The sequence below is a fragment of the Syzygium oleosum genome, unplaced genomic scaffold, assembly GCF_021117445.2.
Source record: "Syzygium oleosum isolate NSW1041296 unplaced genomic scaffold, Sole_v2.1 Sole_v2.20, whole genome shotgun sequence".
Lineage (NCBI taxonomy): Eukaryota > Viridiplantae > Streptophyta > Magnoliopsida > Myrtales > Myrtaceae > Syzygium > Syzygium oleosum.
The window spans coordinates 3,625,423-3,652,432 of record NW_026607504.1 but is presented as its reverse complement, the minus strand read 5'-3'; the positions used below and the strand labels follow the sequence as shown (position 1 = coordinate 3,652,432).

The 27,010-nt window shown below is 41.4% G+C and overlaps 2 protein-coding genes and 1 pseudogene across 3 annotated transcripts; 1 reads left to right on the top strand and 2 right to left on the bottom strand.

The window, feature by feature from the left end:
- The first annotated feature begins 1,275 nt into the window (after positions 1-1,275).
- On the top strand, positions 1,276-8,016 carry LOC130140594 (ABC transporter B family member 19-like). Its single transcript, XM_056320285.1, has 9 exons — positions 1,276-2,786; positions 3,074-3,128; positions 3,361-3,536; positions 3,668-3,832; positions 3,927-4,222; positions 4,422-4,738; positions 4,890-5,113; positions 5,302-7,224; positions 7,457-8,016. Exons 1-9 carry the CDS (start codon positions 1,620-1,622, stop codon positions 7,802-7,804), a joined length of 4,671 nt encoding a protein of 1,556 aa, XP_056176260.1. The 5' UTR covers positions 1,276-1,619; the 3' UTR covers positions 7,805-8,016.
- A 3,688-nt stretch (positions 8,017-11,704) lies between these two features.
- On the bottom strand, positions 11,705-14,730 carry LOC130140572 (uncharacterized; annotated as a pseudogene).
- Positions 14,731-16,648: 1,918 nt separating this feature from the next.
- LOC115683663 (protein PHYTOCHROME-DEPENDENT LATE-FLOWERING) lies at positions 16,649-25,586 on the bottom strand. Of its 2 annotated transcripts, none has more exons than XM_030608224.2 (12): positions 25,302-25,586; positions 24,215-24,296; positions 24,043-24,107; positions 23,869-23,937; positions 23,345-23,425; positions 22,483-22,638; positions 22,176-22,274; positions 20,746-22,097; positions 19,659-19,882; positions 19,070-19,212; positions 18,837-18,875; positions 16,649-18,745 (listed from the first exon to the last, which is right to left on the bottom strand). In XM_030608224.2, the coding sequence occupies exons 1-12, from the start codon at positions 25,458-25,460 to the stop codon at positions 17,204-17,206; spliced, it is 4,011 nt and encodes a 1,336-aa protein (XP_030464084.2). In that variant the 5' UTR covers positions 25,461-25,586; the 3' UTR covers positions 16,649-17,203. The 2 variants fall into 2 exon arrangements, with proteins under 2 accessions (XP_030464084.2, XP_030464086.2); XM_030608226.2 differs by having other exon boundaries at positions 24,215-24,281.
- Between the last annotated feature and the right edge of the window lie 1,424 nt (positions 25,587-27,010).

The window sequence follows — 27,010 nt, the reverse complement described above, 5'->3', positions numbered from 1 at the left end:
CCAAACCAAGTAACTTGCTTTGAATGACTCCAACTAAATTGTACCAAATTAGACCGTCAAATCATTTAGCTTCGTGAGATCGTAAACTTGTGTGTATGTGCTTAAACGGCCAAACTAGAGTTATGAAACCAAGATACAGAATGATTCATGTCCATTGAAACAATATGTAACTGAACAATTTGATTGTGAATTTTTCCCTTTCGACTTAAGACGGCAATGTTGTATCTAAGACGTTACCTTCGCCCTTTTCCCACTAAAAACCAATCAACCATTGGCATACTTTTTCACCATTCCGAAGTTACTCATATCCCTGTCTTTTAGTTGAACTTTGATGCGTGTCATGACCCTTCACTGATTGATTGACAGAGAAGGGATTGCATAAACTAAAATGCTCCAACTTCCATAGCCACGTCTTACCAGTCAAAGTTCTTATTAGATAGCTGCCAGAATTCACGAAAAAAAATGTGGAGTAGATATGAATGATCTCTCTGCTGACAAATGGAGAGGCCCATTTTGCTTTAGCCTAAGAATATCCCAAAAAAGAGCCCTGACCTTGGCTAAGACAGAACTCCCTGTTTGGAGTTTACACTTGGCTTTAGAATCTTGTATTTCCTTCGATCCTGTGTTTCGCAAGAGAACACCCACAAAAGGGTCATCATGCACTACGAAAGGAAGGACAAAAAGCATAAGCACCAATGCATTTAGTACCTGTCTGTCACTCTCACCAGTTAAATAATTATGCAGAAACAGTCAATCTGTAGCCGCAGTTATTCCGCGCGAATTCAGCTGCCGGCTTCAGAGTCTTCTGCATTTCTTGTTACAGATGCGCATATTCAACTCTCTTCGTGATATATTGTTGTTGTAGTCCATCGTTTAGTGCAAAGAAGCTTTGCAATTGGATAAGCATTCAAAAGATGCTGCTTCATCCAAATGATCAACCGTGGGTTTAGAGAGGAATAAAAAAAACGGAAACATAGCGTGGAACATCATGAATTAAGTTAATTCTCCAAACACAACGGACGGTTTCTTCGTGCTCTGTGGAAATTACTCGACAACAAACAATTTTTACAGTAACTTCATATTCCAATCCAACGTCCATACAATCTATCATGTGAAACATGGAGAAAAACTAATCAATCTGATATGAGCAAATTGCTGGGTTGTCATCGAATTAGTACTGATAAACTCATTTTGGAAATAGATCAATCATACGACTATTGAATGAATAGAGTGACGTTTAATTCTATATTAACATGAATTCATTTGGTTGGCAAACTTAAGCATGGGCAACATCGTAACATGATCTGTCTGTCATCCTAGAAAAGAAAATTTGCTGTGAGTATTGTCTACGTCGACAAAAGAAAGAGACAAGCATCAACAAGAATCATGAAGAAACAAAACACAAATATTAAAATATAGGCGGAGCAAGCATAGTCTCAGTTGACTCCTAGGCAAATACCTCCTCGGATGTTGCTCCTAACAAGGTTTGAACCCTTTCTTTCTAATCCTTCCATGCGTTGTTTTCCTCCTCCTCTTCATCACATTCACATACTTCTCTTTCTTCCTCTCAGTAGCACCGATCTTTCCATGCTCAACCTCTCCCTCCTCCTCCCCCAACAATGGCTGACTCATCCTTCGACTTCGACTACTCCTCCTTCTCCTCAGCCACCAACTCTCGCCGCCAACACCATGCCACTCGAGCCACGTCACGCCATGCATCCCGTTCCTTCACGCCTCTCAGCTCGCACCAGACGTCACGTAGCCACACCCCAAGGCGGTTCCCCCACCCTTCACCAGCCACGCCGTTCGGGGCAGACGATGACAAGTCATGGCAGGGCGAGCTATCGTGGCAGTTTGAGCCCACAGGGTGGCGTGATGGCCAGAATCTTGGTGTGGCCCTAAGCCCCTGGACTGCTCCCACCACGCCGTCCCAGAGCAGAGTTGTTCGGCGGACGGCGAATGAGTACTACCTCTCTCGCACGAGTGGCAGGTTTCGGAGCTTCACGAATCCTTACTATGAGTATTCGGTGTACGGTTCTGTTGCTGGTGGGAGGCTTGAGCTGCAAAGCTTTGTGGACAGAGATACTAATGAGAGTGCGTTCTTTGGAAGGAGTTATGCTGCTGGTGAGAATACTAAGACAAAGAAGGGTCATTCAACCTTGGAAGTGATTAAGGAAGGAAGTAACGATGGCCGTTTTGGTCATAAGGATGAACTCAAACTTATTGGCTACAACAAAGACGATGATTTTGAGAGGAAAGTGAGCTCTTTAAGTCCTCATAAATATCATCGTCATGTGAATACTGATTACAACGATGACGCTGGTTATGACAGTCGTGGTCATCGTCATCATCATAACAGTGGACATGATTATGGTCACGGCACATCACATGGCGGACATGACCGTGGCGGACATGGACATTCAAGGCACAAGGAAGAAGGCACCGATCCTGGTCGTGATCGGCATGGTCATGACGAATGGGATTCGGGAATCCAAAGTCACGGTCATGGAAATAGATACAATGACATCAAAATATTATCTCCCGATGAGAAGGAGTTCGATGAGGAAGAAGAGGATGAAGAAGAGCCAGTGAAGCCGATTGGGCTATTCGGCTTGTTCAAGTACTCAACAAAGTGGGATTTTGTTCTTGTGATCTTGGGGTGCTTGGGAGCTCTGATTAATGGGGGTTCACTTCCTTGGTATTCTTATCTTTTCGGAAAATTTGTGAACAAGATTGCTCTAGAATCAAAAACTGACAAACACCAGATGATGAAGGATGTAGACAAGGTATTACAAATCTTGCCACCCCCTTTCCTTCAACTTAACATGAATGTCCAGCCATGTGGGTGACCTGACCATATGACTTTCCATCTCTTGTAGTTAGCGATGAAGCGCAATAAATTGTCTATGATTTCAATATAATCTTCACCTGCAGTAAAGTGATATCTTGTAGTTGACCGTCAATTAAAGATCCTATCATACATTGTGTGCGTTAGAATTTGCATTCTTTGTACGGATCATTGCTACATGTTCAATAAATATGTTCAAATTTCTGGTGTTGATTTTCGTTTCAGGTATGTCTGTTTATGACTGGACTGGCAGCGGTAGTGGTGGTCGGAGCTTACATGGGTAAGAAAAAAATCTATATAAATGCATTTTCTGTAATTTTTTGGCGTCATAATGTTAATATTAGGACCTTCTCTCCTCTAGCTAAGTGGCATCTGGTTCGTGTGCTGCCTAAATGTTGTCTTCTATTTTGCTTTGGAAAGAATTTAATCGCTTCAATTCTCTTTTTCTCCAAATTTGCAATTATTCATCCGTTGGCATTGGTAAAACGAAGAGTGTGGCAAAATTTTTGCAGAAATAACATGTTGGAGATTGGTAGGCGATAGAGCAGCTCAAAGGATAAGAACTAATTACCTGAGAGCAGTTCTCCGACAGGACATAGGCTTTTTCGACACACAAGTTAGCACTGGTGATATCATGCATGGAATCTCAAGTGATGTTGCGCAAATTCAAGAAGTAATGGGCGAAAAGGTGCCCTCTTTATGCTATCGCTCTCAATTTCTCACTCTTTTGTCGTCCTTGTCCCATGTTATCAGAACCAGCCAAGCATTGCATCTATTTCTTTTTCATAGACATCTCATTCTTTTTTCTGTAACTTACAGATGGCACACTTTGTTCATCATATTTTCGCTTTCATCTGTGGATACACGGTTGGGTTCTTACAATCATGGAAAGTATCTCTAGTAGTATTTGCTGTCACCCCTTTGACGATGTTCTGCGGCATTGCTTACAAGGCTGTTTATGTCGGTCTAGCTTCAAAGGAAGAGGTAATGAGGTACTAAATACGCTTGAGAATGAAGGATCTCAACATGGGAGGTTTTCTAACTCCTTTTTGGTCCTTTTCTTCTTGATACAATGAAGGTTTCTTACCGAACAGCTGGCAGCGTTGCTGAGCAAGCTATCAGCTCCATTAGAACGGTGTTTTCGTTCGTTGCGGAAGATAATTTGGCTGCGAGATATGCTGAATTGCTGTCAAGGTCAATTCCCATAGGAGCCAAGGTTGGGTTCGCCAAGGGTGCAGGAATTGGAGTCATCTACTTGGTTACATACTCAACGTGGGCATTGGCCTTTTGGTACGGTTCTATACTAGTTCATCGTGGCGAGATTAAAGGAGGTCAAGCAATCGCTTGCTTCTTTGGCGTCAATCTCGGTGGAAGGTACTTATTTCTGTTATCATACATGTTGAATGGCCTCAAGATGAACTATTCAATAAAAGAGAACTTTATTAATGAATCTTTAATGAAGATTACTAGTACTAAGCTACTTGGAGATGCATGAGATTTCTGGTGTGATGCATGCAAATGCATATATAGCTCTCGACTAGAAGAAACTTGATTCTCCTTCCTCATACTGCAGGGGCTTGGCATTGTCATTGTCCTACTTTGCTCAATTTGCGCAAGGCACTGTAGCAGCGACCCGGGTGTTCGAAGTAATAGATCGAGTCCCAGAAATAGATCCCTACAATCCTAGCGGGAGGATACTCTCACATGTTCGAGGAAAGATTGAGTTCAAAGGAGTTAGTTTTGCATACCCAGCTCGTCCAGATGCTCCGATTCTCCACTCCTTGAGCCTGGTGATTCCCTCTTCAAAGACTCTCGCATTAGTGGGTGCTAGTGGAGGTGGCAAATCCACCATATTCGCTCTGATAGAGAGGTTTTATGATCCTATAAAGGGTAAGCCAATGTCTACTTACGGTAATACAAATGCAGTTGTTGCGCATTCTATTGGCAGTCCCACAGGCAAATAGAGTTGATAAATGAGGGCTAATCTTAAGTGAAGCATCGGATATTTCTCTAGTTCTCCGCTAACGGTTAGAAATGGCAGGCACAATCGCCTTGGACAGTCACGATATAAGGTCACTGCAGGTCAAGTGGCTAAGAAGTCAGATAGGCATGTTAGGCCAGGAGCCAGTTCTCTTTGCTATAAGCATTATAGAAAATGTGATGATGGGCAAAGAGAACGCCACAAGGAAGGAAGCAATGGCTGCTTGCGTTGCGGCGAACGCCAGCAACTTCATCTTGGGCCTCCCACAAGGCTATGATACACAGGTGATACTACTGAAATACTCTGTGTCGGTATATACAAGAAACCATACTGTCTATTTATATCTGATTATGGAATTTAAAATTAACTCCTAATTTGTGATCTTAAATTCTAGCTCTGACGCCTGACTAGCTTCTTGCCAGTCAATACTTGCCTCAAATGCATGAGTTGTCTCTTACTGACTCCTATGCAGGTCGGGGACAGAGGAACACTACTCTCAGGCGGTCAAAAGCAACGGATTGCTCTAGCTCGAGCCATGATCAAAGAACCTACAATCCTTCTACTAGATGAGCCAACTAGTGCCTTAGACCCCGAGTCTGAAATTGTAGTTCAACAGGCAATCGACAAAATCTCCACTAACAGAACAACCGTTGTCATTGCTCACAGGCTTGCTACGGTAAGAAATGCTCATGCAATTGCTGTGCTTGATCAAGGGTCTGTTGTTGAGATTGGTGACCACCGTCGGCTCATGGAAAAGGGCGGCGCCTACTATGACCTCGTCAAGCTAGCTTCTGACGCAGTTTCCAGGCCTCCAGTGAAACAATTTGACATTGTTCAGAAGGGTGCTGATTCCATGTATGATAAATCTGCGCACCATGTATCGGATTCAAAGTATGGCCATGAAGTCTCAAGATCAAACTACTATAAATCCACGCATGACCACCAGCTAGAGGATGAAGAACCACAAAAGCGAGTGCAAAGGAACTTTCAGCTCTCTGAGATATGGAGCTTACAGAGGCCAGAGCTTTTTGTGCTGATACTAGGATTTCTCTTTGGTATGGTTGCGGGTGCCATTCTTTCAGTCTTTCCCTTGATACTTGGAGATGCCCTTGACATTTACTTCGGTAAAGCGGAAAACATAACAAAAGGAGTCGGTCATCTTTGTTTGATTCTAGTTGGTCTTGGCTTAGGGTGTCTAATATCCATAACTGGGCAACAAGGTTTCTGCGGTTGGGCTGGAACAAAGCTCACGACAAGAGTTAGAAGCCTTCTGTTCCATTCAACATTAAAACAAGAACCGGGATGGTTCGATTTTGAGGAGAATTCCACTGGAATACTTGTTTCAAGGTTGTCATCGGACTGCATCAGTTTTCGGTCAGTCCTAGGAGATCGACTTTCTGTCATGTTAATGGGTCTAAGTTCAGCTGCCGCTGGGCTAGGTGTTTCATTCTTTCTCCAGTGGAGATTAACCCTTGTGGCAGCTGCTGTTACCCCAATCACACTCGGCGCAAGTTATTTGAGCTTGATCATAGGCATTGGACCGAAACTAGATAACGAGGCTTACGCCAAAGCTAGCAACATAGCTGGTGGCGCAATCTCAAACATTAGAACGGTAACGACATTCTCAGCTCAAGAACAGTTGATCAAATCCTTTGACCATGCTTTATCTGAACCCAAGAAGAAGTCCGTGAGGAGGTCGCAGATTTTAGGCTTAACTTCAGGATTTGCTCAAGGTGCCATGTATGGTGCATATACTCTCACTCTCTGGTTCGGAGCGTACCTTGTCAAAGAAGGCAAGGCCAACTTCGGTGAAGTTTACAAAATATTTCTCATTTTGGTACTCAGCTCATTCTCAGTCGGGCAACTAGCAGGTCTGGCCCCGGACACTTCAATGGCTGGAACGTCTATTCCAGCTGTTCTTGAAATCATTAACCGGAGGCCTCTAATTGGCAATGACAAAGGGAGAGGAAGGAAGCTCGAAAGGTCAAAACCTTGGGATATCGAGCTAAAAATGGTAACTTTTGCGTATCCTTCGAGGCCGGAGGTGACTGTTTTGAGAGACTTCTATCTTAAGGTAAAAGCCGGCAGTATGGTGGCTCTGGTGGGATCTAGTGGGTCGGGGAAATCAACGGTCATATGGTTGATACAGAGATTTTATGACCCAAATCAGGGGAAGGTCATGATAGGAGGGGTTGATCTGAGGGAGATGAATGTGAAATGGCTAAGGAGGCAGACGGCATTGGTAAGCCAAGAGCCTGCACTTTTCGGAGGGAGTATCAGAGAGAACATAGCATTTGGAAATCCGAATGCTTCATGGGCTGAGATCGAGGAAGCTGCAAAAGAAGCTTATATTCACAAGTTCATTAGTGGTCTTCCTCAAGGTTATGAAACCCAGGTACATTTTTACATTGATTTCCTTGTTCTTTTCCTGGCAAGCAAAGCACTGGCTATGAGCTTAATCCTACTCTGTGATGGCTTTCTAAGACCTCATCTCTTGGGTCCCTAGAAATTAATTAACCGAAGGATAATTTCTCAGGGTAAGTGATGAAGTACCGAAGTAATCCAAGAAGCAGACAAAAAATACAGTACAGCAAATAGCTTAACCTAAGAATTCTCTGCTGTTGCAGGTTGGCGAGAGTGGTGTCCAATTATCTGGAGGTCAAAAACAAAGGATTGCCATAGCGAGAGCCATGCTAAAAAAATCGAGAGTGCTTCTCCTAGATGAGGCCAGTAGTGCTTTGGACTTGGAATCTGAAAGACATGTCCAAGATGCGTTGAGGACGGCATCAAGACGAGCGACTACCATCGTCGTGGCACATAGAATGTCCACCATTAGGGAAGCCGATATGATTGCAGTCGTCAAAGAAGGCAAGGTCACAGAGTACGGAAGCCATGATACGCTCCTGGCCTCCAATGTTAATGGCCTCTATGCTAGTCTAATTCGCGCCGAGAACGAAGCCGTCGCATTCGCTTGAGCCTCTTTGTCTACTAGTGGCTCTGATAACTCTCTCTCCCTCTCCTCTCTCTCAGATACTGGCAAATAGAAACTGTCGAATCAATCTTTTTGTATATCAGTCACAGTTTGTTGACCCCACAGAGCGGAGGTATTGGCTCTTGGGATTGCTACAGGCATAGTGACTAAAACATTGTTGAAAAGGTACGATAATTTAAATATCGGAACATCATGCACCATTTCTGTATTTAGCCTTTCTATTCCTATATGCTAGGCCATGCAATTCGTCAATTCTTGTTCCAGCACAGGTCAACTGATTCAAATATGTCAGAATGACTAAGCGCAGGATTAAGAAATTGAGAGAGAGCTAATGTACAAGCTGGCACAAATGTCCAAATGTGCAACATAAAAGATTATGGAAGAGTTGTATTACCTCTGATATTTCTGGTGCAGCCGACGCTCCTAAACTCCAGCAAGTCGGCCAAAGATTAACAGTAAGAGAGAGGAACCAAGATGGAGGGCCAGGGCACATGCTCAATTTGTGATCCTGTATAAGCATTATGAGATTAAATTCAGCATGTGCCCTGCTTCTCCAGCCTGGTTTTATCCTCTCCCTAACTTCCTTACACTTTCTGATAATTACCCCACAAGAACTTACAAAGATGACATTCAGGGACTAAAGCAAGCACAAGTTATGAATTCAGAATTCCGTTCCAACTAGTGGCAGACAATAGGGTCTTAAAAGATGAGGGATTTTGCATATGATTAACACTTGCAGAGATGGGACTAACTGGCCATTTTGTTGGTTGGTGGGTGGTTGATCTTTTCTGCAGGTTGGTTTAATGTGAATAAGCATTTACATGCATTGTTCTGGGAGCAAAATCAAGCAAGCATGTTGACCAACCAAGGTTTTTTGGTTTTGTGACTGTTGAGGTTTGGCTGCCAAAAAGGTGAAGTTTGATGAAAATTGCTGTTCTGCTCTCAAATGCTTTTGTTGTAGCTGGGGGGGATATCTCGTGGTGAAATTTATGGCTTTACAATCTAAGAGAATGAAAATTAATCAAGCACACTGTTCTTCAAACCCACATGTCTTCACTTCTTGTCATGCTCAAAAGCCATAGCTTTACAATTTCTCTTGCGCCGTAGAATTTCCAATAAACTAATTGGCAATTTTCCAACCAAAAAAAGAAGAAGCAATTTACACATTCTCGCTTTCCTTTTCCTCTTTCATTATATTTTTTACATCTCTTGAATTCTCCATTTTGCCTACAGAACTATTTGGTAAATCATAACTATAAGGGCTAACACCACAAAAAATCCCAAACTAGTATGCTCGTGCCACATTTATCTCGAACTAATTTTCGTGTCACAGAAAATTCCAAATCGGTGCACTAGTGCCACCCCTAAACTAATTTTCACGTTATAATAATCCCAAATCATCAAAATCTTAGATTGCAAAATCTACTAAAAAACTGCCAATTTTGCCGGAACAGCTCCTTCAAGTTTCAAAACTCTATTAAAATCCCCAATTTTGGTGTTGAAAGTGTGACGCGGGTTTAGAATTTTTTGTCATACGAAAATTAATTTGGATAAAGTGTGGCACTAATATACTGGTTTGGACTTTTTGTGACACAAAAATGTGGTATAGATTATCGGTTTGAGAATTTTAGTAATAAGCCATGTATTTTTTTCTTTTTTGGTCAGAGGTGATAGCTCATGTTAAAAAGGGCCTCGTATCCATAACTTTAATAAGAGAAACTTAGGGTGCGTTTGGTATCCATTCTGTTCCAAAAAATGATTTCTGCTTAGAAATGAATTTTTTATTCTGTTCCCAGAAATAATTTCTAAGCATTTAAAGGCGTTTGGTAATAATCTAAAATTTCCATTTCTGGAATAGAAAAAGAACCGAAATTTATTTGGTAACTGCACAAAATTTCTTTTTATTAATAATATTTTTAATATTTCTTTCTTTTTTTTTTCTTCTCCTTCTTGGCCATGGCCGGCGAGAGCGAGGGCCGCCCTCGCCGGCCTTTTCCAGTCCTCGCCCGAGTCAATGAGGACCGTCGTCGAGGCTCGTGGCTTGGGCAAGGGCCGCCCTCGTCGGATCTGGCGAGGGCTGGACTCTCGCCGCCGCCCTCGCCCAAGTTGCAACCCTCGAGGGCGACCCTCACCGGCTCAGGTGAGGGCTGGAAAAGGCTGGCAAGGGTCCAGCCCTCGCCCTCGCCTGTGGCAGGCGAGGGCCGCGAAGTCATTGCTGGCTTTGGCATGTGGCCGATCGCCGGCCATAGGCCAGGAAAGAAGAAGAATCGGCCACAACTAGGAAGGAAAGAAGAAAAGGAAAAAAAAAAATTTCTAAAACATTTATGTCCCTGAACAAAAAATTTACCAAACGGATTTATGTTCTTTTTTTGTTCCCGGGAACAAAAGAATAGAATCAGTCACTATTTGGCGAGTTACCAAACAAGCCTTTAAGGATTATATCAGGAATCTTTGCACAGTTCTGACTTTGCCCCAGCCAACTGACCCTGAACAACTTCAAAATAAGAATAGCTCAAGCTAACCCGTCGTTGAAAAAACAACAAATATCAATAACTAATTCAATGTGCTCAAACAAATGGTAACAATGAAATAAACTAAAAAAACAGAAAAACAGAATACAGCCTCAACTAGAAAGATCAAAACTTAAGTCATCCTGTTGGTTCCTACAACACATTCTGTCTTTTGTACACCTGACAGGGAAAAGAGAACTGATATTCTCTAAAAAGAGAAGCTTAGGGTGCGCATGGAATGCATTCCGGAATAAAAATTCTGTTCCGGAATGCATTCCGGAACAGAATGGCGTTTGTTAAAATATTTCCGGAATGCATTCTGGAGCGATTTTTGCATTCTGGAATAAAAATGCGTTTGTTAAAAATTCTTGATTCCAGAATGCATTTTTGATTCCGGAATGAGTTTTTGGCAAGAAAAAGAGAAGCTACTTTTTGTAGCTTCTTGATTCCGGAATGCATTCTCCCTATTTTCTCACAAATTTTTTTTTTCAGAAAATGCATAAAAATTGAAAAATTCTAGAAAAATTCATAAAAATTTCCAGAAAATAAAAAAAAAGTCAAATTTGGGGAAAATATGAAATTTGGTGAATTTTTTTTTTAAAAATAAAAAAAATAAAAAATTTCAAAACTTCACAGAATAGCTTAAAATACATGTGGCCACCCATTTTGAGTGAAATTTAAATTTTTTGAGGTGCAAAAAAAAAATCAAAAATTTCAAAACTTCACAAAATGGCTTAAAATACCCGCCACCTACTTTGGGTGAAATTTAAATTTTTGAGGTGCCCAAAAAAAGAAAATAATAATAAAATAAAAATTTTCAAAACTTCACAAAATGGCTTAAAATACCGTGTGCCACCCACTTTGAAATAAATTTAAATTTTTGAGGTGCTAAAAAAAAAAAAAATAAAATAAAAAATTTCAAAACTTCACAGAATGGCTTAGAATATCTGTAACCACCCACTTTGAGTAAAATTTAAATTTTCTGAGGTGCCCAAAAAAATTAAAAAATTAAAAAATTAAAAATTAAAAAATTCAAAACTTCACAAAATGGCTTAGAATACCTGTGACCACCCACTTTAAGTGAAATTTAAATTTTTTTAGGTGCCCAAAAAAATTAAAAAAAATCAAAAATATCAAAACTTTACAGAATGGCTTATAATACATGTGGCCACCCACTTTGAGTAAAATTTAATTTTTTTAGGTGCAAAAAAATCAACAAATCAAAACAGATTGCCTCAGAAATCAATTTCTGGAGCAGAATTAGTCATGTTTTACCAAACAGATTTCTCCTCAAAATCAATTTACAAGAATTCGAAATCAATTTCTCGCAAGAATTTGATTTGGAGCGAATAGTTACCATTCGCACCCTTAACAACTGTCTTCCAATTCCAATCCTGGTTAATATCAACAAAACCACTCCAAACCAAACTTTTGCATAGAACTAATTAACAACTATTTACACCTAATACAATGATATCAGTACTCTCGGAAAGTTAAATTCAGACGGCCACTTCGAAGCCTCGATTCTTCCAACAAAGCCTTGGGTGCAGAGTCCCGGAGAATAGAAGGTACCCCATGAAAAATGTGTCTAGATTTTCCACCAAATATCAAGACGTCTCCTGATTCCAGTAAAACCTTTTCGGCTTTAACAATGTCTCTTTGATCTCCATATAAAAATTCTGCTGAGTCTCCAATGGAGAAAGACACCACAGGTAATCCATTGCGAAGACTTTCTTCACTCTCGTCCCGATCCTGCATTTCGACAATGTCACAAAATTCCGAATCCAGCAAACCCAAATCTGACTGTCAATAGAGACGCTGTGTGAACCAAGACTCCTAGTTCTATGTAGACGGGTTTCTAATGATCAGACAAAAACAAGGATTGATGAGCAGATAAGACATCAATTCTATAAAGATTGAACTTGAAAGTAAAGAGAATGTCAATTACAAAATATTAGCTTCTAAGAAAGAACAATCTTCGGTCAATGTATTCAGGCCCCCAAATTCAGCCTTGCTACATCTGTCAGAACTATTCTGACGATGCAGTTCCTTGTTAAGAATATATCTACTTAGAGAGTAACTAATTCATATAGAATAACCAAAATAAAGACCGACTGATTTATCAGATTAATTGCTACAAACCTGATGGAGACCAAGTCGCCCACTGGCAGTGTAAAAGTTCACAATGCAGATGTTTGGGGCCATCAGTGGAAAATTTTCCTGCACATCGTTTTTTTTGACATTTTTACTTATAAAAGCATGAGAATCTTTGATAGCTTTTGCAACCAAGTAACAAAATTCTTCCGGGATCCTTGGCGGTTTGGCTCCATCAATTGGCCGGCGCTCTCCATACTTGCTTGTCTCAGGGTCCCAATTTTTACCAAGGCACATCATTTTCAGATGCAACTTTGCACCATCCCGATAACCAGGCTGGTAGAAACCTCCAGCTCCAAGACCAAGGTCACGGCACAGCTTTACAATTTTAATCTAGCATCAGACATGACAAGCATAAGATGTAGCTTCGAAACAGCTATAAATAGTAGGATTACACTGAGCGGACTACACTCAAAGCATACCACTGGAAGTAACTGAATATGTCAGGTACTTTTCGTTCAAAGCATATTTTAAGACAGCCAGGGAAAAGGTCTCCATCACAATAGTAAACTGGTAACACCAAAATGAGGCTACTCATCCGTACTGAGTGGTGCTTAGACTAACAAGTAAGAGTCCTATGCTGCCTTCATATTTCTCTTTCTTTAAATCATACCATGGACTTGAACATCATACAACTTTGCAAATCAATAGGCACAGATGTTACAAGTCAAAATTTTCAATCAAGGAGGACGCTTCTGTTCTTTTTCTCCCCCAAAATTTCCATTTCAAGAAAAGGTTGTGTTTGGAGAGGGATGTAACCGTATACCTGATCACTTATGGAAAGATAGCTTTTAAGAAGAACCATTCCAGGTCTCAATATTCTCCAATTATGTTCTTCCAGTGATCGTTTCTCTTCATTACGCTTTTCTCTATTCTTTACGAGCAATGAAGGCTTCAGCATTACAGGTGTACCAACTTGGGGCACACAGATATCATATCTTCTATCCTCTGAAAAGTCCTCAGCAGGCACTGAATCTTCAAAGCCAGCAATACTTTTTGTGTCCTCGCCTTTACCACTGTCGGAATTTGAAGGTTGCTGAGGCTCACTTCGCAGAAAGCAACTATTTATGTTGGGTGAAAGAGAATCGTTCTCTGTTTCCTTGTTGTGAGTTTCCTCAATTTGGATTCTGTTCATGTTAAGTTCCATGTCTCCAGGCTGAGAAGACAAGCAACATAATAATTTCAATCTACTCCATACATGAGCCACAGCTATTCAAGTCAAAGGCCCCCTGGAACTGAAATGGTTTCTAATTTGTTGTGAAAGATGTCACATTGAGAGATAAATGATACCGCAAACTTCAGTTTACTATAATAAAATAAAATAAGTTACAAGTGCATAAATATGGTAGACATGAAGCTGAACTGGTATATCAGCACTAATCCATGACTGGTGAAACAAACAAGCAGCGATATCTGCTATCAATTTCGTCCATGGATTTCCATCATCTGTCTTGTACATACATTGGTAATGCTCATTCATCCCATGTTAATCGCACATCCGATTTTCGCCGACAGATAAATCCTTTACTCACTTTCAGTCCAACTGTGAGGTGTCACTTCTTTTTCTTGCAAATTTTCAAATTATGCAATTGTTTCTCTCTGTATTCTTTCATCGAGGGACATGCATGGGGCGTGCATCATTTCTAGTTCACCTAAAAATAAAAGGTCATTGTCATGACTATAATGTCACAAACACCTCCATCTGAGCTAACAGGAAAAAAGCAGAACTTCTTTGATTATATGCTTCTCCCACTATTCACTAAAGCTACAAGAACCCATTGCAACAGATAGATGTACCATCTGCTCCCAATTGCAAACCAAGAAAAACAAAAGCAAACGACACACACCCACAAGAGGAGAGACAAAGAACAACAACGCAACGACCGGACAAACAACAAGTACAAAAGAGGAGAGAGGGACACGACGAAATTACAGAGGAGCGACGATGCGCATGATCACCCACTGAGCGCCAAACTCGGCCCCTCGGCGGGCCGGATCTCGATCGCCCGTCGCGTGCTCTTCTCCCACGATCCATCTGCTCCGGAATTTGGAACTTGGGCCGTCGCAAAGATCGGGTTTTTCTTATTACCGAGAGAAGTTTTGAGGATGAGAATGGCTTCTATACATATGGCTTTGGCTTTTCGTCTTCCACCCGCGATGAACTTTCGCTGCGAAAACCAAAACGACTTAAATGCTTCGTAAATTCTCGCTTTTTCCGGTGTCGAAGACTCTGGTTTCGAGGATGACAGTAGTAAAAGAGGGAGCGATTAATAATGTTCTTGTCGACTATGGCCAAAGAAGAAAATGTCCTAATTAACAACAAGTGCCTGAGCATTTTCTAGGCCAAAACCTCCCCTTTCTAAAAAAAAGGAAAAGAAAGAAAGGGTTAATATTATGAAAAATCTAAAACTGTTACATCTATGAAAGATTTATTACATATTAATTTTTTAACTATAAAAAACCCCAAACTGATATATCTGTGACAATTTTACTCTCCGTAAATTTTCGTTAAATTTTACCTTCAAATTTCTGAGTTGGATAACACATGGCAGTTGACGGGGTGTACCGGTTTGGGGTTTTACCTTTCGTTTGTCACTGGTGTACCAGTTTGTGATTTTTCGTGGTATTAATTCAATTTAATAGATAGTAAAATTTATTACAAATATACAATTTCAGGGTTTTTGGTGGTCAAAAAATTAGTTTGGGGTAAATTTATCAGAAATGGATCAGTTTGAGATTTTCCGCGTTATTAAGTTTTATTATTATAAATAACATGTGGGGAAATACCATATAAGAAAGGGTTAATACAACGAAAAATCCTAAACTGGTACATTTGTGACACATTTACCCCAAACTATTTTTTTGACCATAAAAAACCCAAAACTGGTACACTTGTGATAATTTTACCCCAAACATACCACAAAAAACCCTAAACTGGTACACATGTGACAATTTTACCCCGAACTAATTTTTAATATTATTTTTTGAATTTTTTTTTTTCGTTTCTTTTCTTTTCTTTTTTTTTTCCTTCACCTTCAACCTCGGCGGTCGCCAGTCCGGCGGCAGCGACCGGGCGGAGGCCGGCGTCGGGCGGCCCTCGCCGCGCCGGATCCGGCGAGGCGACCCTCTCTGCGTCGGGCGAGGGCCGCCTCGCCCGCGCAGGCAGGGTCGCCCTCGCTCGACCGGCGTCGGGCGAGGCCGCCCGCGCCGGCGAGGGCGCCTCGCCCGGCATCCGGGCGAGGCGGCCCTGCCCGGATCCGGCGAGGCAACCTCGCCCGTCGCCCGATACCGGCGAGGGACGCCCTCGCTTGAGTTGGTCGAGGATCGCCCTTGCCCTGGGCGGGCGAGGACGGCCCTCACCCGACGCCGGCGAGGGCGGCCCTCGCTGGCTTCCACCTCTGGCCGGTCGCCGGACCGGCGACTGGCCAGAGTTTGAAGATGAAAAAAAAAAGAAAAGAAAAGAATAAAAAATAAATAAAAATTCGAAAAAAAAAATAATATTAAAATTTTAATTCAGGGTAAAATTGTCACATATGTACCAGTTTAGAGTTTTTTGTGGTAAGTTCAGGGTAAAATTATCACAGGTGTACCAGTTTGGGGTTTTTTATAGTCAAAAAACTAGTTCGGGGTAAATGTGTCACAAGTGTACCAGTTTAGGATTTTTCGTGGTATTAACCCTATAAGAAAAAAAGTTTTTACTTTTTCTGCAACAGTTATTAAACTCATCCGTCTGAAAGTTTTGATATTACTTGAATCTTGCATCTTGTAAACTGATGAAAATTATACACCTTCAGTCTTAATAAATTGAAATCGCCTTCTTGAACAAATGAAGTTGTTTCGCAATTGAGCACAACATTTGTTGTCAAGCTCGTCGACTTTCACTAGCCCGCTCAACACGAGGAACCGTCGAGATGCTAGTAGCGAGGACACGAAACCACCGTGAGGAGTTAAAGATCAGCTCAGCCCGAGATCGACGAAAGGTTTGTATGATCACACGAAAAATATTTGGCATGGACTTTGTCACATATTTATATTTCTAACTACTAGACTACATGATTACAAGGATTGCAAAGTACTCTTTTTCACCACAAGTCAGCCAAAAGAGAAAAACCCAAAAAGATAAGAAAATGAGAAAGGAAGGAGACAGATTGACAGGCATAAAATAGAGGAAGAATTTTTAGATTTCACAACCCTAGTGACTGGGACACTCTTGACATGCTAACTGCTCCGTCTCTAACTGATTGAAATTTCACACCCGTCATCCTGCTTGATCCTTCAGCCTTTGTACATCGCAATTTCACCTCAGAATCCAAGATCTGATTCTCCTCCGCAGCTCACGAGTTTTCTTTTTTTTTTTTTTCACCTTTTCTGTCCTCTTATGCTGCTGCCGAGACTTTTCATACCGTATGAAAGCCCACCTCGGACATTAGAACCGGAGACACACCACAGTGCAGGTGTCGCGTTTTTAATAAGTTTATTGGTGATTTCCAGCATCAAAATCAATTGCATCAGAGTCTAAAAAGCAGCCCTTTCCTAGAAAGCCAAGGGCAAAAATTTACGTTGCCCCTCCTCAAAGCCCCGGTGTTGATCATACCGGCACTGTTATCAACAACTACCTCTTCCACTCCATCTTATATAAACAAAAACCTCTAAAAAAATCCTTCAAACTTCTCCACTAAGTTAAGAAATGATTCAGAAGTACGTAGCTGAGGACTTCACTATGCACTGCTCAAATTGCTTTTATTAACACCTTGTAGCTCCATTGGAGAATTGTTTATACTGCCAACCGAGCCGAGGGTCTGAGAACTCAACTGTGGACTTGCGGGACAAGCTTCTGGATTACCAGCACTCATGCCATGAATTGTCCCAGAGCTGATCTGTTGTGGACTCATTGGGGTTCTTTGACTCATTTGCTGGGGACTAGATTGCTGTTGCTGCTGTTGGGATTGTGAGCTCAATTGTGGAATTGCCATGTTTGAAGGTGAACCTATTTGTGGTGGTGACATAACAGCTTGCAAGGGTGAGGTTGTTTCTAGCTGATGCAGCTGCTGCTGCTGCATCTGTTGTTGCTGCAATTGGAGTTGCTGCTGTTGTTGCTGTGGTTGCTGCTGCAATTGCTGTTGCTGTTGTTGCAATTGCATCTGCTGCTGTTGATGCGGCAGCTGCATTGGCTGTTGCTGCTGTTGTGGTGGCTGCTGCTGATTCATATACGGATTCATCGACGTCAACTTTGGTGGTCCCATTGCCCCCATTGCTGCACGCTGCATTTGGCTCATGTTAGCTCGATTTATGCTGGTGCCGCCCAACACTGACAGGCCAGCCGAGACTGGGTGCATTGGTCGAGCTCCAGAGATACCACCTATGCCAGACTGAGTGCCCCCTAAACGATTCTGCTGCACCATCCGAAGTCTTGATGCCAACAAAGCCGTTTGTTGGGATGTCAATGTTCCTGAATGCATTCGCTGGGTTATTGAATTACCAATGTGAGATGCCTGGGCCATGTTCATCGGATTCTGACCCACATTACCAATGTTTGGCATTTGGCCCATGGGTGCTGAAATTCCAGCCCCTCCCATCCCCTTTGCACCTGCCATACTCATGGTGTTACTGATGCCACCAAGCCCAACCAAGCTAGCACCCATGTTTCCGATGCCCATAGCTCCCATCATCAGTTTTCTTTGAATTTGTGATTGTTGATGCTGTTGTGGTTGCTGCTGTTGTTGTTGCGGTTGCTGCGGTTGCTTATTTGCCATGTGATTGCCCAACTGCATATTAGTATTCTGGCTGGCATTCAAGTGCGAGAGGGGATTTGCACCAAGAATCATTGGGGTTCTCGGAAACTGAGCAAGATGCTGTTGAACCATAGGATTTTGGTTATGCAATGGTTGTTGCTGCAGCGGCTGAGCCTGTTGCTGCAACTGCAATGGGGACTGTGAATCTAGCTGTTGTGGCCGTCCAGGCACAGTGACTCCAGGCATGACTCCTGGAGCTATTTGTGAGGAATGGGGGTTTCCAGGAGGCAGCATCCTTGCATGTGGAGGAATATTCACAGATGAACTAAGAGATACATTGCCACTATTAGCTGTAGGCAACACTTCACTGGATAATTGAACTGAAACTCCTTCAGGATAGTGTGGGCTATCAGCAACGGAATTATTATGAGGAATTCCAGGAGCATTAGGTTGACTGCTTGGTGCAAGATTCATGCGGGTCGGTTTCAGTTGGACATGATCTTCCAAATGAAATCCTTCGCGTAACATCTGCAGCAACATTCAATATCATTTGATTGAAATTTAAATCAATATCGGATAGATTTAAACACTTAAGCCTGACCGGTTTTCATAAACCTACCAATGAACATAACTGGGCTGCAAGCAAATCTGCCAAATGCTGTATAAGAAATTCAATCACAGATGTTAGCCATAATGTTGAAAGAAAAACATACTTTCTTTCAAGGCTAGGTAAGAATAAGGCCGCATAGTGCATATAATAAACAGGAACACAATACATCTTCCAACTACAAAGTAGGTGAACACACTGAAATGCCATTTGACATCAGAAAGATTTATAGGCAAGAGTCCTACAGTATTTGGTAGTGTTGGAAGATGCTCCTCTGAAGCCAGAATATCACCATCTTCCACATCTCCATAGTGCATAGCAACAGTACCATCACTTGGTTTTTCTGACATGATCATCCTGGTCCGAGCCCGGTATGAGACAACATTCCCTATAAAAACAGAAGAAAGCCTATGTTAAACGAAAAAAGGTTCATGCAAGTGATTTTGCTTTTGTCTTTCACTACATTATCTGCTCTAGAACATTAAAATCAGCATCTCATCCTCTCAAAATCATTCAAATTGGGTATTGTTTCTGAAACCTAAAGACATCCCTTTGCACAGGTGGTACTGTATGACGGCAGACTTTAACACATCAAGATCAGGTAAAGTACAAGTAACAGATATTTAACTCCAAGCCACGTGAGATTGGGTACTTTGCACTGTGGCCAATATAATGGCAAATACTGCAAAATTCAAGTAGCAGCTGGCAGCAATGTTAAGTCTGCATAAAATGAGAAGGAAAGGTGTGGCAAAGTCCAAAGTACGATTAATTTTAGGCAGGAGAAATCGATTTTATGCTGCAATAGACCATCTCCACACGACAGATGTAACAAACCTTGAAGATTTCGCTCTGGCTGCACAAAGTTAAGGACTCTAGTCTTGCAAATATTTGTGCTGCCTCCAACCAGTGACTTCGAGAGTGGTATGGCACATGAGTCATCCTTAAAATTCTCATCGTTGGAAACATTGAGTAGGCATGACAAAAGACTCTCAGTCAAAAAGGTGCCGAGCTTCTTCACTGGGTAATCTGCCTTGTTCTTTTTGCGGTTAAGTTGGTGCCTGAAGCATCATTGGACGAAAGACAAAACTCAGAATATGAAATGAATTATATATTTGATATGTATATCAGAAAATAGATGCCAATAATTGCCTGAGAAAAATTATGTAACTATGCTTCTGGATGCACATAAAGCAGGTTGACTGAGAATATTTTGAGCTTGCGTTTTGAAGATTTACTTTACTTCATATTACTTAACTCAATAATGAGTAAAACTCAAGCAGCAAACACAATAGCAACATATTTGCTGTAATGGTTGTAACATGGTAATTAGTACATCCTACGCTTTAAGCAAGGACAAAGCTTACTGATATACTCCACATCTAAATGCCATCTAGATCAGCCTTATGATCAAGAGTACAATCATAGAATCGTATATCATTTTTCAAACTATTGTCTCACCAGGAGGTAGAAATTTAAAACCCATAACAACAGATAAATGCTGTACACATCTATCCTCAATCTACGTTTCCATCAGAGGTAGACGTTCAATTTTAAATGAATCCATCCAGAAAAAGATCAAAGATCCCGATTGCTCTGTAGATCCTTAGCCAACCACCCTACATACTCCAACTGGGCTTCGCCAATAATCATGTAAGTTGGTGCTTTACATAGAAACAATAGATTGGTATCCCGATTTTTCAAGTTCTAGACAACCAGTCTAACTGCATTGCTAATGCGGCTAACTAAGCTATTCTTATCCTAGCTACTACTGTTAAGATTCTGTACTAACAGACTTTCAGGCAAGTAAATTACAGAAGAGTAAGTTTAAACTATAAAAAAAAAAATATGTCCAAACAGCAGAAATACAGGAGGGAAAACAAAAAAAGGAGCAACAGACTTGAGAGCTCAATCGACCTCATACCTCATCATAATCATTTCAATCTTTGAAAACCTCTCAAGCATCGTTTGATCAGCCGTAGGTGGGGTTCCAACAGAAGGACTGCTCGCATTTAATGCGACACCAATATTACTCACACTAGCAGGAGAGCCAACACCGCTGATTACTGGCGTCTTTGGAAGTGAATTCTGCCTTCGTTTTGCAGCAGCCTGGGCCTGGTTCTGTCGTAGTGTAGAATCATTGGCACTAGAAGTTAAAGATCCTGTCCCTCCAACAGGAGGAACTGAGGTTATTGCAGCCTTTTCCTTGGGCAACAATCCAGGCACAGGAGTCACTGCAGCTGCCCCATACTGTGGTCCAATTGAACCACTAGAAAATTCCCCAGATTTTGATGATAGAGGAGATTGAGCCAAGGTTCCACCAGATACGCGTGGGCTTTGCACTGATTTCCTTTTCTGCATCTGTTCCTCCTTTTTCAGATTACTATCAATATGCTGATTGACATTATTCCAAGAGCCCTGAGAGAAACCAGGTCTCATGAATGGATGATGTGACAACCTTTGTTGAAGTTGTGGTTGCTGAGGATCCATGCGGTCCTTTTCGGTCTCCACTGTCTGGATGTCAGACTTATTCCGATTTACTTCTGTAGCGTCCATCTGTGTATCTAGTTGTTCTTCCTTTGCACGATGCCTCATGCCCATTGGAGCAGATGGTAGGGATGCTGCCGCAACCTCTGGATTCTGGACCCCTTCAAGTCCCTGCTGGGGGAACTTGTGCATTGCATTACCAAATTGAAATCCTCTAGACATTACTTGCTGCTGCAAAAGGGTATTCTTCAAATTTAAGTCTGATGCATGGAAGTTCTCCATCTGAAGGCCCAGTGGCTGCTGCTGAGTGCCATCAGGAACTCCATGGGCAAATCTTGGCCTCTTATTAAAGCTAGACCTGGGCGATGTTTGCCCATCATGATTCTCTCTCTTTCCATGAAGGGAAACAGAAGTGTTATTATCCGAGTATGAAATCATCATGTCTTGCCCACCAGGGGAAGCTCCACGATCCTGCATGCCTCTAGCATTCCCAGCTAACATTTGATACCTTTGTTGTGAGGACAAATTTGGTACTGTTGAAAAAGATGCATCTGGTATATAGCCTTTTGGTCTTTGAGCTAGTGTGTTGCCAGCTCCAGCACATTGGGCACTCGGATTCTCATGGACATGCTGCGGCAATACATTCCCTTGCATAATTCCCGCATCAGACCTTTCCGGAACTCTGTCTATGCATATTTTCTTCCCGTGTATTTTGTTACTAGAAGTCACAGAGATTTCCGGCACATGTCTCAATCTCTTTTTTTGTAGACTAGATAAAGTCATATGTAGCTGAAAAAAACCAAAAGAACAATAAAATTAATGCTCAAGAACTACAAGATATAGATATGATGACAGTGAAATGACTACCTTTTCTGGAACTGGACTTTTGGAGAGCCTATCCAGCTTGGGAGTAGGATCCAAACACAGTTGTGGCTGTAATGCCTTCAATATCCTGGATTCTACTTCCTATTTTAAAAAATCAAATCCAAACACTATCATGTCTCAAACAAAAGATGAAGTTCACTGTTCATTCATAGAGATGCTGATAGCCCCAGCCCCCACTCCCTAAAAAAAAATTTAGAAAGAAGAATAAAAGAAACAGAAAAGGAAATATAGCAGAGAATCTCCAAGCCCCTCAAGAAAGGGGCAAGAAAGTCCATGAGCAGTGTCTTACCATCAGATCACCATACGTCCAAGAACTACGAATAGGTGGTATATCCTTAACAACGTTCTCCAAGGAAATTTTCAGCCGCACTTTAGTAACAACAGGTGAATCGACCACATCTGGATTGGGCCCTTTATTAGATGCATATTTCCGATAGTCCCGCACCTGCATCATTTGTGAATAGTGAGACCATTATGTTAATCATACTATCTGTGAAGAATAATCAAGACGCGGAATGGTAAAGAATAAAGTAAAAAAAAAGTATTTTGGATTAAAGCTCAAATTTATATAGCTATGTGCGTCTTACAGCTTAAGTTTGTCTTGGTAAGAGCAGACTAGATGGATGGAAGAGTGACTATAGTTACAATTAAGACTGAATGATAAGTCCGTTTCATAAGAAAAGGCACATGAAAGCCGAAAATTTCAGAACACCCTCCATCCAAAGCATAAGCAAAAATGAGTCCTAAATCCACCACTGCCACCAGTATCCTAGGGACAAACCCACAAATGAAGAGCTGCTCAACTAAGCAAGTCGCAACAACATGCAAATTATGCAAAGCCAGAAACTCTTAGGATGTTCATCAAAATGCAAAACCAACATAACTAAACAAGAAGAGTCAAAGGATGGTGTTGTTTCATCATAAATGCGTGATAATAAAAATAGTTTGAAACTCAAGCCAAAAGATCGTGGCTTTTTATCAAACTAATAATAGGATCTGAAAACTGCAGTAAAGTTTTCTCCTTTACGTACAAATGAGGTAAGGTAGTGCATTCATATAAACCTATTAATGGGACATTCTCTCTATCTCTCTTAGAGATCTGATTCAGAAAAAAAAACACACACACATTGACAACATTCTCAAATACTCACCTCACAGATAAGTGAACCGTCAATGTATTTGCAAGGTAAATCGTCAAGGAGATCTCCAGGCAACCGACCACATTCAATTGCCTTCAAAGAACAAGACATTTAAGAAATGTAAGAATTGAACTTGTAATAGAGAAATTTGAGATAATGGCGAGGACATAGAAGATGAATCAAATTTTTGATGAAAACTTAAGAACAAACAGGAAGTCCTAGATCGTTCGATGTCTCCTAATGTAAAGACAGGCAAAATAAGAAGAAGACTACCTCAAGTTCTCACACATATCAAATAAGTTCCACATTGCTAGCAACGGATGTTGACATGTAAGGTTTTCTGAGCAATTCTATCATTTAGCTTCAAAATTTGAACTTTTCCCTTTTAGTAGCAAAACTAGTATAATACTAAAACGTTAATCTGGAGGGGTTCACAGTTGAGACCATATAAGAGTCAAGGTAAACGAGCAGATAGAATGTAAAATGAGAAAGGATACTTGTAGAAAAGGAAGAGAAAAATAGGGACAGATAGTTACCGAGAAGAAACTTTCAGATGTCCTGTTATAGGGACGTAAGAACTTCGAAGGATGCTGTAATACGTCACTCTGGTAAGATAGACAGAGGGAATTGGAAACAAGAAAAGAAAATGTAAGTAAACGAGAAACTTTTGTTGATCAACTTCCTAAGGTCAAGAGTTGTTAATGACAAACCTCCAAAGGTTTTCCTATAGAGTATCCATCAGGGAAGAGGTTCAATGTGAAGGAAACTTCGTCCCCTGGCATTTCAACAAGCATACCATAAAAAAACAAGCATAGATATAGTTATTAGTTATAAGGAAAGCCAACATATTTAACATGCAATGGAAGTGGAACCAAGAATTACCTGCAGAAATAGGGTTTTCATCAGTCGAGAAGAATGATGCAGATACCCCCGAAGCCTCTCTACCCACCTGAGATTTATTATCCTAAGTCAACAGATAGTTCCCATCAGGGCCATCACCATAGAATCTTCATGACAGCGCACAGGTGAAATGCCCAGAAAAGCAAAACAAACCACACACCAATGCTTCCCATCATTTAAAAGCCAGTAATCCACTTACTTAATCTCACTCACAGAAGTATCTGCATAACTATATTCTAAGACAAAAATCCCAGTGTTTCTCGTTAATTTCATTCTCTTTATTGCCGGTATATTTTCTTTTTCTTAGCTTCGTCATTTTTGTGTTAGGGGAGAACTGAGTTAAGTTGGCCATCTTAGAAGATTGAGCCCTCGCAGTAGAACATGATTCTACTTTTGCCCTAAGCTTATCTAGTCGGTGCACGTTCCCCCGTGAAACTGAGACAAGGATAGAGAAGCCTCAATGCATCAGACAAGAAAACAATTTTTACTATCGGTTTCTCCCACACTTTCACCCTCTCAATGAGGTACAGTACCCAGCATAACGAGCAACGTGACTGCGGCTGCTAGAAACTCTTGCCAATTGCCAGGCCCCTGCTTATCAAAAACTAGGCAATGGCAAGGGCAGCAGAATTCTCAGTCCCAGATCCAATTTTCTTAGTAAAGTTTCCCAATTTCAGGAAAGCGACACAAAAGATCAATCCAACATAGTCCATCGAATGCGATCAGCCAGATAAAGTATCAAAAACGAGTAAATTTGCCCCAAGAGAACCAAAAACACAGCACCCAGACAAACTCCATCAAACTACCGACAAGTCCGCCCACATCTAAGAAGCAAATTCCCTTCACGCTCACCGCACCGCCATTAGGATCGTATCATATACCCAATCAAAGAAGGAAGAAAAAGCGACACGGAGAAATTCACGAGCAACCAAGCTAAAGTAAACCCACGACCAGGGTAGCTACCCAGCATCGCACACGTACTAAGTCAGGCAACAACAAACTCCGAAGCATTTGGATTTTCCCCGATCCTAGCATCAAAAACAGAGCCGACGCAACTATTGAGCCCTACCTCGAGCTGCCGACCGCTCGAGCCGCCTTCTGTGGGCCCGAGGCGAGAGGCTCCCTTCGAATTCTGGGACGCGTCGTCCTCGTGATCCTCCGACGGGACCGGAGCAGGCTTCGGGGAGAACTTCCGGCCGGTCTTCGAGAGCCTGAACGAGACACCCATCGGCTAGGGTTTCGGCGGCGGATTCCGGTGGTGGTTTTCCTCCGACGCTGGGATCATGAGAAAGCGAGAGGGAAGAGGTGAGCTCGCGGGGAAGATTCCGCAGAGGAAGAAGGAAAAGGAGGAGGAGGAGGAGGAGGACTTTCGCAGAAGAAAAGTGCGAGAGAAAAACGAAGGAAAAGCGGTCGAACCGGCAACGGGAATCGACCGGTTGGACCGGCACCTGTCCGGACGGAGTGACCCGAACCGGATCGTTGACGGGGGTGGCTTGTGGGCCTGGTCATTGGGGGCGGACTTGGCCAGATTTTTGGGGCCGTTGGGCTAGGCCCGGGCAAGGGCTTTGAGGTTCAGCCCCGGGCCGGCCTACTTATATGTCTCGCTTCAAAGAATATAGGGTTAATACCACGAAAAACCCCAAATTGGTACTGCCCGTGACAAATTTATCAAAAACTAATTTTTTAACCGTAAAAAACCCCGAACCGATATACTTGTGATAAATTCATCCTCCATCAGTTTCCGTTAGATTTTACCATTAAATTACTGAGTTGGATGACACGTGATAGATGACGAGTGTACCGGTTTGATGTTTTACCCCCTCCGTTTGTTATAGGTGTACCGGTTTGTGATTTTTTGTAGTATTAATCCAATTTAACGGAAATTAAATGAAGGTAAATTTTTTACAAGTGTATCGGTTTGGGGTTCTTGGTGGTAAAAAAAATTAGTTTGGGGTAAATTTATCACAGGTGTATCAGTTTGGATTTTTTGGTAGTCAAATGGAATTTTTCGTGATATTAACCCAAGAATATAATGTTATGTTTTTTTAGTAATTCAACCTTGATAGTTTTTTTTTTGGATCGAATTCAACCTTGATAATTAAAATTTATAAATTCTGACAGCATAAAATAGCCTGAATTCCTTAGCATAAAACTCATAGGTAAGGTAGTAATACGAAATAATATAAAGGCCTATATAGTAGTCTTGATATATTCTTCATACTTATTTTTTTTTAAGCTGAAATTTTCACACACAAAGAATAAAATGGTGGCTCGGTATCTATTGCTTGCTAGAAGAGAAAGTAATAAAATGCTTCCACACAAGTATGACAAGTTCCCAGTCCAAGGAGACAAACTTTCGATAACCCTTTTGTTATTTTATTGAATTTTCAGAAGAAAAAATCAAGGATTCATGACAAGTATGCTCACGGCCGGATGTTTCGAATCTCATGATTTACTCGTAACGGGAATAATATCTTGAGATCACTACTTTTGGCTTTTGAATTTGGGTATTAATTTAACTCATTAACTAGTTTGAGCACGTCACAAGATACAAGATAATTTGAATTTTGACAAACACTAGTTAACACACAATGTGGTATTTGTCTAGGGTAAACCTGTCAAACGGGTGGGTCAGGTCGGGTTTGGATTAGGTCATAAATGATCCGATCCAAATTGATCAATTAACTCGTTTATGACCTGTTTTATTTGTAATGTAGATATCTTGACCTATATCCAATCCATAATGCTAAAACACTTCCATAGAAATTTTTTATGATT